Source organism: Geotrypetes seraphini, chromosome 17, assembly GCF_902459505.1.
Source record: "Geotrypetes seraphini chromosome 17, aGeoSer1.1, whole genome shotgun sequence".
Taxonomy (NCBI): Eukaryota; Metazoa; Chordata; class Amphibia; order Gymnophiona; family Dermophiidae; genus Geotrypetes; species Geotrypetes seraphini.
The window spans coordinates 9,911,096-9,927,916 of record NC_047100.1 but is presented as its reverse complement, the minus strand read 5'-3'; the positions used below and the strand labels follow the sequence as shown (position 1 = coordinate 9,927,916).

General features: G+C 42.8%; 1 protein-coding gene across 2 annotated transcripts in view; it reads right to left on the bottom strand.

Moving 5' to 3' along the window:
* Positions 1–16,821, bottom strand: part of HDAC11 (histone deacetylase 11) — a 76,684-nt gene that overhangs the window by 41,288 nt on the left and 18,575 nt on the right. For both annotated transcript variants that reach the window (XM_033926424.1, XM_033926423.1), the window contains exons 3-4: positions 16,498–16,598; positions 4,955–5,071 (exon numbers count right to left, since the gene is read on the bottom strand). In XM_033926424.1, coding sequence (XP_033782315.1) covers positions 4,955–5,071; positions 16,498–16,598 — 218 coding nt within the window. The remainder of the gene's footprint in view (positions 1–4,954; positions 5,072–16,497; positions 16,599–16,821) is intronic.

The following is a 16,821-nucleotide window of genomic DNA, read 5'->3' as shown; positions in this document are numbered from 1 at the left end:
CAAATCCCGCGCTGCTCCTTGTGACCCTGGGCTAGTCACTCAGTCCTCCATAGCCCCAGGTACGTTAGATAGGGAAAATGCTTGAGTACCTTGATTGTAAAAAACACTTAGATAACCTTGATAGGCGGTATATAAAAACCTAATAAACTTAAACTTGAATTCTATGCGTGTCGAAGCTAATATCGCCGTAGCTGGAGATAAAAAGGCCTAAAGTGGCTTCGTAAAAGGGGGGAGGGGAGGTGGTAAGTGTTGGTAGTGCTCGTCCTATATTTTTTTTTTTTTTTAATGGCCATGCACTAAGGGCAACATTAATACATGGTCATCAATTGAATAAAAATATTTTTAAAAAGTTTTCTTTTCTCAGCTGCGATAAAAATGGCTTTAACTTGGGGACAAAACACTAAGGCCACTTTTTACCACAAACTTATTAAAAGGACCCCTAACAATCCTTATTTTCTTTTTGGAGTTCATACAGTCAATACTTGCTCAAGGAGTTTTCAAAGTCCTCACTTTGGTGGTATAAGGAAATCTTAACAGATTCCTAATCATTACAGGCTAATGTGTTTTTCATTACAAAGAACAAAACAGACCTGCTAACCAGTAGGGCATCTCACGCTGTGCCAGAAGAGAAAATCTTTACTAACGCTGCCCAGAACCTAATGCTAGCAATTAACTACTTTTTATGTTCAAAGAATTTTGATTTCTGAGCAGTACAAAACCTAACTACAATCGACACTTAAGATAAGTAAGGGTATAATTTTATAAATTTTCTCCTGCAGAAAATGGCTTTTATTTGCAATCTTAACTCCTTTCTAGTTGGGATCCTCAAAATAATACCAGATTTTACAGTCTTCGGCCCAGAAATATCAAAGAGACAAGTTAATTATACTTCCCCTCTGTATTCGCGAATTCCCTATCTACTGATTCACTTATTTGCGGTTTTAAGTCAAAAAATACATTTTCATTTTTTGGGCTATTTTAAGCCCTGTAAGCCTTCCCTTAAGCCTTACCTGGTGGTCTAGCGGGTTTTTAGGGCAGCAGCGATCTTCCCACGCTCCTACCCTGTGCAGACTGCTCACAGGAAATGGCTCGAGCACTATGGGAGCTCAAGGCAGCCATTTCCTGTGAGCGATCTGCACGGGGCAGGACCGTAGGAAGATCGCTCCTGTCCCGAAAACCCGCTAAACTACCAGGTAAGGCTTAAAGGGGGGCTTTCAGGGCTTAAAATAGCCGGGGGAAGCGGGGGTTAGGGGCAGAAGTGGCCCAAATATTATTCGCGGGCCGGCTCTGCCCCTATCCCCCGCGAATACGGAGGGGGAAGTGTAATCATGAATTTTTTAACGAGTATAACTTATGGGCAGACTGGATGTTCAGGTCTTTATCTGCCGTCATTTACTATGTTAATATAAAAATTTCCGTAGGTATAACAGTCTGAAGTAGGTACAGAGTGTCTGTGCCAACTTTTTTTTTTAGTGTATATTACTTTTTATGGAAGAAATTCCAAAAAAAAAATCCAACGAGTGTCAACACTTTTTATTATACATTTTCTAAATTAAAAAAACAAATTCCCCCTCCCTCAACCCTCAAATTAAAGGGCATGAACTCATGTCAACTTTTATATGACCTGTATGAAGGCGAATGTTAATCTAATACAATAGTTTCTATACTATAAAATCAAAAAAGTCCTAAGTAGTTCACAGCATTAGTCCACTACATACAATATAGCTCAGGGATCTCAAAGTCCCTCCTTGAGGGCCGCAATCCAGTCGGGTTTTCAGGATTTCCCCAATGAATATGCATTGAAAGCAGTGCATGCACATAGATCTTATACAGATTCAGTGGGGAAATCCTGAAAACCCGACTGAATTACGGCCCTCAAGGAGGGACTTTGAGACCCCTGATATAGCTCATTTATAAAACAAAACAAAAACTCTATAATAAACTTTTTAAAAAAAAAAATGGTGTGGAGATTGAAAAATACGCGCATGCTTTGTGTCCAAACACATGCCAATTTGACACCACACCCCGATTAGCCTTAACCCTTTCAGGACCAAGGGACATATTTGTCCCATAACTTTAAAATCCTATCAATTTTGATTGGGATAGTCTACGGTTCTAAATTTGATATGTACGGATTCCATAGGATACTGCCTTTATGTAAACAAACTGGTTCCGACATTCATTCATTAGCGTCGTTGCCAGATTGACGAGAAGATTCACTTGCCACACTGTCCATAAGCCAGAAGTGTGATTTTTTTTAAAAAAATCAATTTTTTGGCATCTGCAAGCCCTTTTTACCATAAAAATGTCGTCAAAACCACAAAAATTGGCCTACGATCCTTATGGTCCTGAAAGGGTTAATGGGTGCCTGTACCTGGGATTGTTGCAAGCTTCATGAGGCCATCTTTCAGGATATCCCAAATGAATATGCATGCCATATGTATCCTAAGCAAATTTAGCTCGTGCATATTCATTAGGGGTTTTCTGAAAACATGAGCTAATTCATTTATTCATTCATTCAATTTTCTAAACCATTCTCTCAAGGGAGCTCAGAACAGTTTACATTCATTTATTCCCCGTCTCTTCTGGGGGGGGCTCACAATCTTATCTAATGTACCTGGGGCAAATATGGGATTAAGTGACCTATCCAGGGCCACAAGGAGTAGTGTCAACCTCAGGGTGCCGAGGCTGTAGCTTTTAACCACTGTGCCACACTCATTCTAATTTGGATACTCTTATTCATGCTTTTTTTTTTTTTTTTTTTTGCATCAAAAATCATCTACTATAATGTAGTCTACGCAGGGATTTCAGATTTTAACCTTAGACGACTTCAGACGTTATAGAATACATTAAAATTGTTAGGTCATAAACAAAAATTTGGCCATGTAACACCATTGTTTCTACACTATCACTGGCTTCCTATTTCCTATAGGATTAAATTCAAATTACTTACACAGTGCGCCTCCATCTGGAGTACTGCATCCAATATTGGTCGCCGTACCTAAAGGAGGATATGGCGATACTCGAGAGGATTCAGAAGAGAGCGACACGTTTGATAAAAGGTATGGAAAACCTTTCATACGCTGAAAGATTAGAGAGACTGGGGCTATTTTCGCTGGAGAAGCGGAGACTTAGAGGGGATATGATAGAGACTTACAAGATCACGAAGGGCAAAGAGAAAGTGGAGAGGGACAGATTCTTCAAACTTTCGACAACTACAAGAACAAGAGGGCATTCGGAAAAATTAAAAGGGGACAGATTCAGAACCAATGCTGGGAAGTTCTTCTTCACCCAACGGGTGGTGGACACCTGGAATGCGCTTCCAGAGGGAGTGATAGGACAGGGTACGGTATTGGAGTTCAAGAAGAGATTGGACAATTTTCTGAAGGAAAAGGGGATAGAAGGGTATAGATAGAGGGTAGTATACAGGTCCTGGGTCTGATGGGCCACCGCGTGAACGGACTGCTGGGCACAATGGATCTCTGGTCTGACCCAGCTCAAGGCACAGCTTATGTTCTTATACAGTATTACACATTGACGATCCAAGCTATTTGAATTCATTAATTACACCATATATTCCTACTCATGTATTGCGATCATTACAAGAAAACGTACAGTCTGTAAAAAGAATGAAATGAGACACCACTAGAACTAAAGCTTTTTTGTTTAGCTCCTATTACCAATTAGCGATTAGAGTCTAATTTTACTGCATTTAGGGGTCCTTTTACTAAGGCGCGCTTACCGACAGCGCACGCTAAATGCTAATGCGCCCATTATATTCTATGGGCATGCTAGCCTTTAGCACACGCTAAATCGGTTATCACGCCTTAGTAAAAAGGACCCCTTAAAAAAAGGCTATTCAAATGTTACTTTTTTCGCAACCTTTTGATAAAGATATATTTATTAGTTTAAGATGCTACAGCAAATGATGAATTTCACCTAAAAACAAGGGTTTTGCACTGTTTTCTAATAATTACTTTGTATGAATGTTTTTAGGTCTTTCCTTTTATTTTCATGTAGTTCTTTTCCTTTTAAAGTTTTATGTGTTAAATGATCTAAAGTCCCTGCTTCGAAGCAGGGACTTTAGATCATTTATTATTCTATTGTCCATTAATTATAACTTTTTGGAAATCAATTTGGGACCAAATTAATTGTTTATTAGACAACCCAGTGGCATTATCATATGATACTGTGCTGTTTGGTATGGCAATGAGAGCAAAAAGTCAGATTTCTTCAAATAATAACAAATTATTACTTATAATGACTGGGGTTGCCTTTCAACAAATTACGTATAATTGGAAAAACTGGAGTAGAGTAAATTATAATTTCTGGTGGAATTCCTTGTCATATTTATAAAATGGAAAGACTTATTGCAATACAGCGAGGATGTTTTAGCAAATTTCAAGATGTGTGGGAGCCATTAACAAAATATTGTACTGATTAGATGACATTTTTTCCCCCCTTAAATTGACAGGTTCAATGATGAGGGGGGAGGGGGGTAATTTTAATATTACATATTGTACAAGGTATTTGATTATATAATAGGAAAGGGTGGGAAGGGTGGGAGATAAGAGCATATCATTTGTACTATTGATGATTATTAAGTGATATACTTATTGTTAATCTGTTTTAACATATTGACACACTTATTGTAAGTTCGAAAACAATCTTATATAATGCAAATATTGCACCTCTTATCCTTCCCAGTTGCCTCCCTTCTCTCCAAGCCCCAAACAGTGAGCCAAATACTGGGCCTTGCATGTTCACTGCAAATCATGGCCCTTGGCAGTTCAAAGCAGGAGCTGGTTCTGATAGAACCAGAAGCCCACAGGGGTAGGAGGCATGCCAAATCCAATTTTAAAAACAAAACCAAAAAAGCATCCATTTTATAGTGTGCAAAGGAAAAGCATGGCAGGAATAGAAAAAGTAATTTCTACATTCATACTTTTCTTACCATGATCGTCCCGCCTGTCTGAGTTCTCAAAGGCTTCAGTACTTTTCTTTGAACCAAGAAATTAGGCAGAAATAGAACTGGTGGAATTTCTGTGATTGTAGCCACGACAAATGACCACTATGGGAAACAGAAACAATATTGTATGTTATACTACATTGCTTTTGCATTAACTTGTCTCCATTTATATTAAAAAAGAAAAAACAAGGAAGGCAACCAAGTCACATCAAGGTCTGCGTGGGGGAAACTCACAGTGCCAAAATGTGTCAAAAAAGCATGTCACACTGTATAATGTTATAGGGCGCTCTCAGTGTGAACCCTCAGTGATAGGAGCACAGCTCCGACACTTCACTTCTGGGTCAAGGCGATAAGCCTCCACCCGCACACCATCATCGAGCGCCCTGTGTGTGCAAGAATCAAACCAATCAACAATCAAAGTGAGTAAATAAAACTCAACACAAACGACCTGAGCGACCCCCACACAAACCCTGCCAGCCAAACCCCCTCAAAAAGCACGCACAAAATCACAACAAAATCAAAAACCATACCAAAAGGTGAAAAACATATCCAAAAATAAACAATACTTATCCAAAACTGTCACACAGACGGAAAAACCGCGCCAGGAGGAAAGGTTCAACCGCGCTGGTTTCGGGAGGAGCCCTTCTTCGGGAACCTGGCCTCCAACAGAACACGAGCAGAGAGGACGGCTGGAGGGCGGGGTGCCCGGGAGGGAGAGCACACCAGCTAAAACAGATCTGCAGGTGACATCGTGCACGAACCAACCAATCATGCTGTGCCAGCACTCAACACAATCATAACCACAAAAAGGAACAGAGAAAGAAAGAGGGAGGGAACAAAGAACACCCACCAATAGAAACACCACAATCAGAAAAGTTCCACCCCCCCCCCACACACACACACACAAGCACACCACACCCTGTATCCAAAATCCATTATCTAAAAGAAGCCAAAAACCCTATTAGACAATGGTATTCCATTCCACACTTTCGTTCAGGCCGTTCGGCTGAACAGATTGTAATTGAAAAATCCAATATTGTTCCCTAAGATTCAGATGAGCCTGTCGATCCCCCCCTAAAGTCCCAAGGGACTTGCTCAAGCACGAACCAAGATAGGTCAGTAAAACAGTGACCAAAATCAGCACAGTGGGGTACCAGAGGGGCAGACTGAGATCCAGTACGGATCCGGCTTCTGTGTTCTTGCAGTCTGACCCTAACACTTCTGCTGGTCCGTCCCACATAGCACAAACCGCACGGGCAGATGATAACATAAACTACCCATTTAGAATCACACGAAGTATGCGCTCTGAGATGGTAAGTGCGTTGAGTCCAGGGATGTTGCCAGGTAGAAATTGACAGAGATAGATGACACATATCACAATGTCCACATGGTTGATGGCTGCCCCCACTGTGGGCCCGACTCCTGGTAGCCAGAAGGTCTTTCAAGTTCTTAGAACGAGCGAAAGCAATACACGGGGTCTCCTTAAAAATAGTATGGTGTCCCAAAACATGCCAGTGCTTCCTCACAATATTAGCTATCTGGTGGGCTTGATTGGAAAATGATATAACACACACCTGTTGCTCTAAAGGTGGCCGAATGGCAGGAGCCCTTAGCAATTCAGGGTTAGCATAGCGGGCTCTGCGGTACGCTCTTCTGATAATCCAATCAGGATAACCACGAGCCTTAAAACGCAGAGACAGAGCCTTTGCCTGAGCCTTATACTCTCTCAATGATGAGCAGATCCGACGAATCCTGAGGAATTGCCCCACGGGCACCGACTGGCGCAACCGGACAGGATGGCAACTAGTATAATGTAAATATGAAGTCCGATCCGTAGGTTTGCGAAACACAGTAGTGACCAGTTTACCCTGCTCTTTGCTAACCCTGGTATCCAGATAGGTGACACTGCTTGTATTGACAGTGGCAGTAAACTTTAAATGCCTGCCAAGAGTGTTAAGCCAAGTCAGAAACTCATAAAACCTGGCCTTGGTGTCAGTCCAAATGAGGAACACATCGTCAATGAAGCGGAGCCATGTGGCGATATGAATCATCCATGCAGATGGGTATAACAGACGTTCCTCAAAATTTGTGACATAAAGATTAGCCACACTGGGGGCCATGGCTGTACCCATGGCTACCCCGTGTGTTTGGAGATAAAACTCCCCACGTACTTCAAAAAAGTTCTTTTGTAACACCAAGGTGGCCAATTGCATGAGGAAAGCTTTGGTTATACGATAGTGAGGCTCCGTTGATAGATGATGTTCAACAATCTTTAAGGCTTCAGTCTGAGGTATATTGCTATAGAAAGCTTCCAAATCCATGGTTACCAGAAGATCGGACTGCTGCACCTGGATAGTATCAATTCTGTTAAGAAAATTGGTGGTGTCAAGTACAAAAGACCGTGCCTGAGCAACCTGGGGTTTCAAAAAAATGGTCAACCATTTTGGACAAGGGTTCAAGGATGGTACCCCGGAGCGACACAATAGGTCTACCCGGGGGGTCATTAAGAGTTTTATGAATTTTGGGTACAGTGTAAAAGTGGGGGTTGCGGCTGGGGGCCTGGGATAAATATCTGGCCTCAGATTTAGTGATGATGTTATTCTGCAGTGCCTCCTGCACCACAACTGCAATCTCCTGACGCAGAACGGGGGAGGGATCCTCCTCGAGTTTAACATACCAGTCTGCGTTGGAGATATGCACGTCCACCTGAGCATTGTACTGGGTCAAGGACTGAACGACCACAGCTCCGCCCTTATCAGCGGGTTTGATGTCCAAGTCAGGGGTATCTCTAAGGGACTCCAGAGCAAGCTGTTGCACCCTGGTCATATTAACAAAGTGACGACCAGGAGGAACCTGTCCAAGCTGATCAATATCACGTAATATCAAGTCACGGAATACTTTGATATAAGCATCCATGGGCCCCGGGGGGGGTCCAATGAGATTTGACCCTAAATAAAGAATCATCCCGGGTACCCACCTGAGAAGAAAAAAACAGCTTGATCTGGAGACCCCTCACAAACCGAGCCATATCCCTATGAGCTGTAAAAAGATCCAACCCGGTAGTGGGAACAAAAGACAGTCCCTTCTCCAGCACTTAAGTCTATGCATCGGAGAGGGCAACCCCAGATATATTGACCACTAAGGACCCCTCGCTGCTTGCGAACGAGTTACTGGAAGATTGTAAGTTTGGGCTGTGTTGCGGTCTGGATAGCCCCTGCGTCCCCGAGACCGTCTCCTTGGGCCTCGCCTGGACCCTCGGCCTAAAAAACGCCCTGACCCCATGTACAGATTACGTCCACTAGAGTCACTAGAGGACGAACCATCATCAGATGGATATGTAGAAACCTGTGGTGTCACCACCGAGGACCCCTGAGGCTGCATCCAGGAGTATACATACCCCGACGCATAATCCTCAGCGTCCTTGTGAAATTTCTCCTGCACCCTGCTCTGCCCCAAATCTCCTGCCCTTTCCCGCTGTGCAAGCCCATGGTTTTAACCCGTGGGTTTAAAGCAAGTTAAAACCACGGACTTGCGAAAAAATTTTAAAAAACTGTAAAAAATAAAATAAAATTTAGTTCTGCCGGGCATGGAGGGGCTTTGGGATAACTATAGAGCTATCTGGACAGGAGGTTGGAGGCTTGATTCCGATCGCTCTCATTTGCAAGAGGGTGATTTGTGAATCAGCCTCCTGGACACGGATCGGATCGGATCCCGTCCCTTAGTGAATCTAGGCACAAGTCAGGAAGAGGTTAGGAGGCCACCTGCAGCTGTGAGGAGGTTAGGGATTCTTTCATGAAGAGCTTCAATTTGGTTTCTATTGGCACCCAAAATGAAAATACACTGTTTTTAGTCCCCCTCATCTACCCAGGAAGCTTATCTTTATTTTTGTTACTTCTAAAAAAAAAAATAAAAAAATAGGGCCAGGATCCAGATAAGAAAATGAGAAACATGAATGAAATATGTAGGGAACAAAGAGGTCATGAATACGCAACAGAATTTAGAGACCAGCAAATTGGACTCTGTTCCCATTCTGGTTTCAGGGGATGTTTTACCCAATCAAGAGGACAGACTCCCAAATGTTCTCCCTGTCTATCTCTGTGTTAGTGTCTTTATACAGTAGAAGTGACTGTTATTTTGTGCTAGCTTTCCTTAGTGCTTTGTAGGGAATTTGGGCTATAAGAATATTGCTTTGGTCTATCAACCTTGTTTCTTTCTATAAGTGTATAAATTTATAATCTGTTACGAGTGTGTGAGCGTGGCCCCTGGACCTTGCTTGGGGACCAACAGAACTCAGGCAAGTTCCTCTGTCCTCTGCTGCCTCGGGGCCAGATTTACCAATACGACCCTACTTACTCTTATACATTAGCTATAAATGCAACAAGTGACGCACAGTAATGGTTAATGCAGCACCTTGGCAATTAGCACGTGGTAATAGCTGCATTAACTCCCTAATGCAGTAGGAAATGTTGCAGTAACCACCACCTCAAGAGACGTAGCTAAATGCATTGCATTGAGACAGAATGGGGGAAGCCAATGCTTGCCCTAGGAGTAGTAGCATGGAATGTTGCTACTACTTGGTTTGTTTGGTTTTGGGTTTTTGGCCAGGTACTTGTAACCTGGATTAGCCACTGTAGAAACAGGATACTGGGCTCGATTAGTGTTTCTCAACATGCCCCTTGGGGACGACGCATCAAAACCGCACGGGACTATAGCACGCCGACAATCCCGCGCAGGACTTCTGTGCGCCGCATTCAAACACTTGGTGTTACCACTCTGAGGGGTAGGCTGGGGGGAACCCCCCCCACTAAACTGACAAGTGTCCGCCCTCCCGTTGAGGGGGGAGGGGACATGCCCCCACTACATTGAAAACTGCCGTTTTCCTTAGTTTCAATCTAGTGGGGTTCCCCCCATACACCCTCACAGCAGTAACAGCAAGTGTGTGAATGCGGCACGCATAAGTCCTGCGCGGGATTGTTGGCATGCTTCGGTTTAGTTACTGCACCCCCTTGGGGAGTACGTGGGCCACCTGTTGTTACCCATTTTCATTTCTAGGGACGAAGAAGGGGTGCACTTAAACTGTATGGAATGTGCCTTCTCAACCCCCCATACTTGGACCGTTTGACGGTTTTGTTGTGCATGGCTCAAGCTCATTAAGGTTCCCGAACATAGGCCGCTGGACGTTTCACAGCTGCAAGGAGGGTAGCATCTTTTCACGAACTTGAAGTTACACTTAGTCCAAAGAAGGCAGGCAGCCTCCAGTCCCACAGTGTTTTAAGGTGCTAACGGGGGTGTTTGATGACCCAAGAGATGGCTTCAGTCCTCTACAGTCAGATGGAGCTCCTCTATGTATTCATGTGGACCAACACAGAAACCAAATGACATTAAACCCCCTCATTCCATAACTTCCCATCTATACTCATATTTATGCAAAAAGTTATAGAATACTAGTTTCATGTTTCTTAAAAAAAATTTTAAACCGCTTATTAATCAAATTTCTAGGCAGTGTACAGAGTAAAAAAAAAAAGTTAAAAACAAATTAAAAGTTAAAATACTAAACAGAACCAGGATAGGTTAGTAAACACACACCAAAACATATGTACCAACTTCACACAGTTATTTATTTATATATATATATATATATATATACACAGTGGTGCCTTGCATAACGAACGCCTCGCACAGCGAACGCTGCGCACAACGAACTTCATGTCTTGCTTCCTACAACGAACTTCGTTTCACACAACGAAGTCGCCCGAGCTGCATCCTTCCGCGCAGGCACTGCGCTTAACTGCCCTCTCTCCGCCTGGCTCCCTGTGCAGTGGCGGACCGTCGGCTCGCAGGGGCCCGGCGCCTACTGCTGATGCGTTGGGGGGGGCGGAGCTACTCTCGCCGCTTCCCCGATGCTAGAAAAAAAAAAAAAAATGAACAGTTAAGTCCCAGTTTTTGCCGCTGAGACTCTGCCCTCTCTCACTGTAAAATTAGACTCTACTTAGTCTGTCTTTAAATTTAAAAAATGTGTGTTGTTTTAAAAAACAATTATGTTTTTAGATGTATCTAAATAAAAATAATAACAAAAAATTTATCTTTTTTTATGTCATCTTAGCATATTTTATGCTACAGAACGAATTATTTTTTTTTACATGTATTGTTATGGGAAAACGCGTTTCACATAACGAACTTTTCGCATAACAAACTTGCTCCTGGAACGAATTAAGTTCGTTGTGTGAGGCACCACTGTATATATATAAATAACTGTGTGAAGTTGGTACATATGTTTTGGTATATATATATATATATATATGTGTGTGTGTATATAGATAGATAGATAGAAAGATATATATATATATATAGATAGATAGATATACATACATACACACGAGTTAACCTCTTATTAATTTAAATTTTATTATGTAGTTAACTTTATGGTTTTATGATCAGGGAATCATTACAGCGCGCAGGCCATCACTAAGTGTCAGTAGCTGCAATTCTACAATTAACCCAAGACCTGGCCTACATTACCAGCGCCTAAGTTTGGCATTAGGTGCCAGTAGCCACGATTCTTCCAGTGGCACCTGGATGTGACCGACACATAGCAGGCACCACTGGTAGAATTAGCCCCTTAGGTGGTGCAACTCACCTACTCCATCCCTTTTTAGAAAACCGTAGCGTGGCTTTTAGCGTCAGCCGCGGCGGTAATGGCTCGAACACTCATAGGATTCTATGAGCGTCAGAGCTGTTACCGCCGCAGCCGATGCTAAAAACCGTGCTATGGTTTTGTAAAAGGGGGGGTTAGTGCATAACATAGTAACATAGTAGATGACGGCAGATAAAGACCCGAATGGTCCATCCAGTCTGCCCAACCTGATTCAATTTAAATTTTTTCTTCTTAGCTATTTCTGGGCAAGAATCCAAAGCTTTACCCGGTACTGTGCTTGGGTTCCACCTGCCGAAATCTCTGTTAAGACTTACTCCAGCCCATCTACACCCTCCCAGCCATTGAAGCCCTCCCCTGCCCATCCTCCACCAAACGGCCATACACAGACGCAGACCGTGCAAGTCTGCCCAGTAACTGGCCTTAGTTCAATATTTAATATATATGCAATAGGGCGTGCACAAGGACACATCCAATATTTACACCAGTAATTTATAGCCTATTGTAAATAGCATGGTGGACAAGTGCATTTACACCTGCTCTTTGACATGGTGTCAATATTCTCTGGAAGCTTTAATGTGGTTTGACTAACAGTGTGAACACTATATACAAGAACTGCCATCTTGGGACAGACCGAAGGTCCTTCAAGCCCAGTATTCTGATTTCAACAGTGGCCAATCCAGGTTACAAGTACCTGGCAAAAACATTCCAGAGCTCAGACTCTGATGTCATAATGCCTCATTCCACCAATGCCTAAGAGCCAAACTCATCAGTGATGTCACAATGGCTTAACTGTCCTATAATTGGCTCACATAAGAACTTAAGAGTTGCCATATTGGGACAGAGTTGAAGGTTCATCAAGCCCAGTATCCTATTTCCAACAGTAGCCAACCCTGGTCCCAAGTACCTAGTTAGATCCCAAGTGGTAAAAACAGATTTTACGCTGCTTATCTTAGGAACAAGCAGTGGATTTCACCAAGCCATCTCAATACTGGCTTATGGACTTCCCTTTTAGGAAATTATCCAAACCTTTTTTAAACTCTGCTAAGCTAACTGATTTCACCACATTCTCTGGCAACAAATTCCAAAGTTTAATTACACATTGTGTGAAGAAATATTTTCTCCGGTTTGTTTAGAATCTACTACTTAGTAGCTTCATTGCATGTCCCTTAGTCCTAGTATTTTTGGAAAGAGTAAAACAAGCAAATCGCATCTATCATTTCCATTCCACTCAGTATTTTATAGACCTCTACCATACCGCCCTTGAAAGTGAACAATTGAACAAGTTTGTGATGTTGGACCTCTGATCCGCGCTTGTCTTGCGAAACAAGGCTATGTTGGGTTGGGTTTTTTAAATAAATAGCTACGACACCATATTACCTCTTGTGGCTGGTTCTATTTCTTGCTTTCTTTTTCCCAGAGCAGAACAGAGCCCGACGGTTGCTCTGGGTGTGATGGGAACTGCCAGCAGGGGTCCATGTCTTACAGTGAAGAATACTGCTTAAATTCTGACATGCTCAAGAGCAATAACGTGAAAATGGAAATGAAAAAGGGGAATCTTCACGTGAAGCAGTCTGTTTCTTTGTGCACTTTTAACAACTAGACCACAGAGTTCCCAAATCTTAATGCTTTTAACTGCATGGTCGAATTTTGCACTGCTGTTTTACCATCCATCAAAGCAGCTGGAGCCTTAAAAGGATTTTGCCTATTATCATACTCAGATCTTTCCTTTCAGGTAACAGTAAAGTACTGCCGGAAGGAACACTTTAAAGGGAGAATAACCATCCCAGCAGCAGGAACCATTTTAACAAAAAAAAACAGTTCCGGTCAGTAGAAAAAGAGATTATGCTTTGCAACATCACTCCTTGAAGGCTGATCCCCAAGGGAAGATTAGGTTCTTACATCAATCTTCCTAGTAGAATGGCATACGAGTCTTGAACCAGTGGATAATTCTCCTTTAGTCGCGAGTTATGTAGATTATACATGCTACACTTTTTTCTATCTCGGCCCCTCCTCCTGCAGTGCTCTAGCTCCTCAGTTTGTACCAAAGCAGTTGACAATCACTATAAGAGGAGAAATAAAAAGCGGAATATGGTGAAACTCCTCAACCAAGTCAACAGCACTTGGTTCTGCAACAATTAAAATACAACAGTCAGGTACTGCACTGGGGGGAGTGGCTAAGATGGCGGCACGCAACAGACAACTTTGAGAACGCGCTCTGGTGCTGTCGGCATTTTTTTTCCTTTGCTACAATGCCGCACAAGCGAAAAGCAATTGTGAAGGTGCTAGCCTCCTTGACGCCTTCACAGTCACGGAGGCAGCAACCGATTGTGGACAGAGTGCCAGCAAAAATCGCTCAAACGGGCGAAGGAAGCCCCGCAGCATCTGGGGGTGGAGAAGGCCAACTCACGCAGGGGCATGCGATCTCGCTATCGCCCCCACCTCCAGCAGCACTTCCTTGTCTGGCTGAAGTCATTACTGTGTTAGCAGGAAGCAGTTTTGCCAAAGGGGTAACGGCCTATTCGGCTCAGGAGGCAACAATGGTAGATGAGCTTCTACCGAAGGAGACCATCATAGGAGAGATTAACCCCTCTAGTGAGGTGACTTTGGAAGCAATTTGGGGAATGCTCAAGCGGCTGGATGCAGCTACCCAGAAAACATCTGATAAGATAAAGGCTCTGGGGGGAAAGCTAAATGAAATATCTAAAACTTTAGAACAAATATAGAAACAAAAAATTTGCTTTCAAAAGTTCAAGCTGAAATACAGTCCATACAAGACTATAAGATTATGGCTATCAAAGATAGTATGGCCATACATTAAAAAAATGAAAATATGTAAAGTTTCAATAGGAGGCTGAATGTGAGAACACTCAACTTCCCCAAGACCTCAAGGATATCCGCTTATGAAATGTTTAAGAACTACTTTCAGGAAATATTAAAATATACTTCTGAAGATATGCCTCCTTGAAATAAGACCTACTATCTTCCTAGCGCTAAACAGTCCCAAGGAGCCTCAGAGGGTGGTGAAAATATTCAAACTACTCAACTGGATTTACCAAATATATCGAATATTCTGGAAGAGTCTATATCAGAAACCCTAAATAGAATGACTCTCCTGGTATCTTTTGTACTTTAGATGGTTTCGATATTCAGGTTGAGCTCACTTATAAAATTGTTAAACTAAGGCCAGCGGCTTTGTCTCATTTGTTACAAAAAGTTTAGACCCAACTGCTCAATGTGCTCATGGGTCTAGCAATTTAGCACATTTTGTTTGAATGGAAAGAATTCAGCATTGTCTCCAAATGAAAGCACAAAGAAGCTGCTATCAAAAAAGCATTGTGTACAGCAGTTTAAAAAAAAAAAAAAACAACTTTGGGCTCTGTGGGATGTTTTTTGTTGATCTATTGATGTGTGATCCGTCTCCTTTTTATTATGGAATCTCTTGTTGAAGTTACGTCCTGTACTGTGGGTATTGCGGGTGTTTGCTGTACTGGTTAAATGATAAGAGTTTGAACTTAAAACAAAAAAAAAAACAAAACTGTAGCTATTGTAAAGGCCAAACCAATGACTCAAGGAGCAAATGCTGCACTCTGCATACAGAAGACCCGCGTTTAACTCTAAGGCAAAGCTTTCACAGGACCTGTATTAAATGGATTCTGGCAGAACTTTAAGTACAGTCAAACCTCGGTTTGCGAGTGTTTTGCAAGACGAGCAAAACATTTGCAAAATCCGCACCTCGGAAACCGAGCTTGCCTCGATTTGCGAGCCCCCCCCTTCTATCCGGCATCCCCCCCAGACGCGATCCGGCATCCCCCACTCACCCATCCACCCACCCAAACACAATCGCTCTGGCACTGGCACCGGCACCAACACACAGGACATGCCGGTGCCCGAAGATCTTCCCTGTTGCTTGTGCTGGGTCTTGAGCATCTGAGCATGCTCAAGGCCTTCTAGTTCTCGCTTTCTCCGAGAATCTTGGAGAGAACGAGAACTAGAAGGCCTTGAGCATGCGCAAATGCTCAAGGCCCAGCACAAGCAACAGGAAGGAGCTTTGGGCACCGGCATGCGTTGGTGCTGGTGCCCGAGCGGGGTAAGCGATTGTGTTTGGGTGGGTGAATGGGGGATGCTGGATCGTGGCGGAGGGGGGGGGGGGCGATGCGAGCGGGGAGAGGGATGCCGGATCAAGGGGGGATGTGGAGCAGCGCCGGTGGCCTGGAGGGGAGGTGGAACGAATCAAGCAAGTTTCCCTTACTTCCCATGGGGAAACTCGCTTTGATATACGAGCAATTTGGTTTACGAACATGCTTCTGGAACGAATTATGCTCGTAAGCCAAGGTTCCACTGTATATGGTTCCTGCACCTAGCGCTGCTGCTGTGATCGCTGTGCCAGGTTGGGTGGGGGTGGGGGAGATTAAAAAATCTCAGGTAGCCGACAAGGAATGTTCATGGCATTGTAAATCAATAGATGAAAGTTCTGAATCAGCTGTATACCCAAAAGATACAGAAGGAAACCACCAGACTAAAAACTACAATACTAGATTAATGAGTTTAGCTGGATATGGAAAGTATTTAACCTTCTTTTTCCTCCCTAATCTTCTTAATCTTTGTTCACAAGAACTGTCCTTTGAAATCACATCTATTATTTAACTGTGTACACTGATGGAGCTTTTCAAACATTAATAACGATTGAAGCAACATTTAATAAGAATACCGAGTTTTGCAGCTCATTCCATTTGCTATTAAATTCAGAGTAAATGTCACGAAACTTGACATTAACTAAGATGCAGTAACATCACCGTCGGGTGCGATATGCATGCGAATTGGAATGAATGGAAAAGGTGGAAGCAAAATAAATCAACCGAAAGAAAGAACATACCTTAAGTTTATTTAGATATCGTCTTGTGTGGACCACCAAAAGATCTTCATCGGTGGCTTCTTGGGCCACCACAATGGTGTCATCTGCAATTAGCTTTTCTTCTGCAACAAGACAGCACAGTAAGCGCATCGTTACCATCATAACTTTCTACAATGATTCTCAAGGTATGACATCAGCCTTTTACATGCTCAGGAATTTTTGGTCCTTTGATTAATTAAAAGAAACTCTAAACCCAGTTCGTTTACAGAGATTAGATAGTTCAAAGTCTAATAGATGCTGGCATTGTCATCTTGAAGCTGGGACTTTGGATCATTTACTATACTA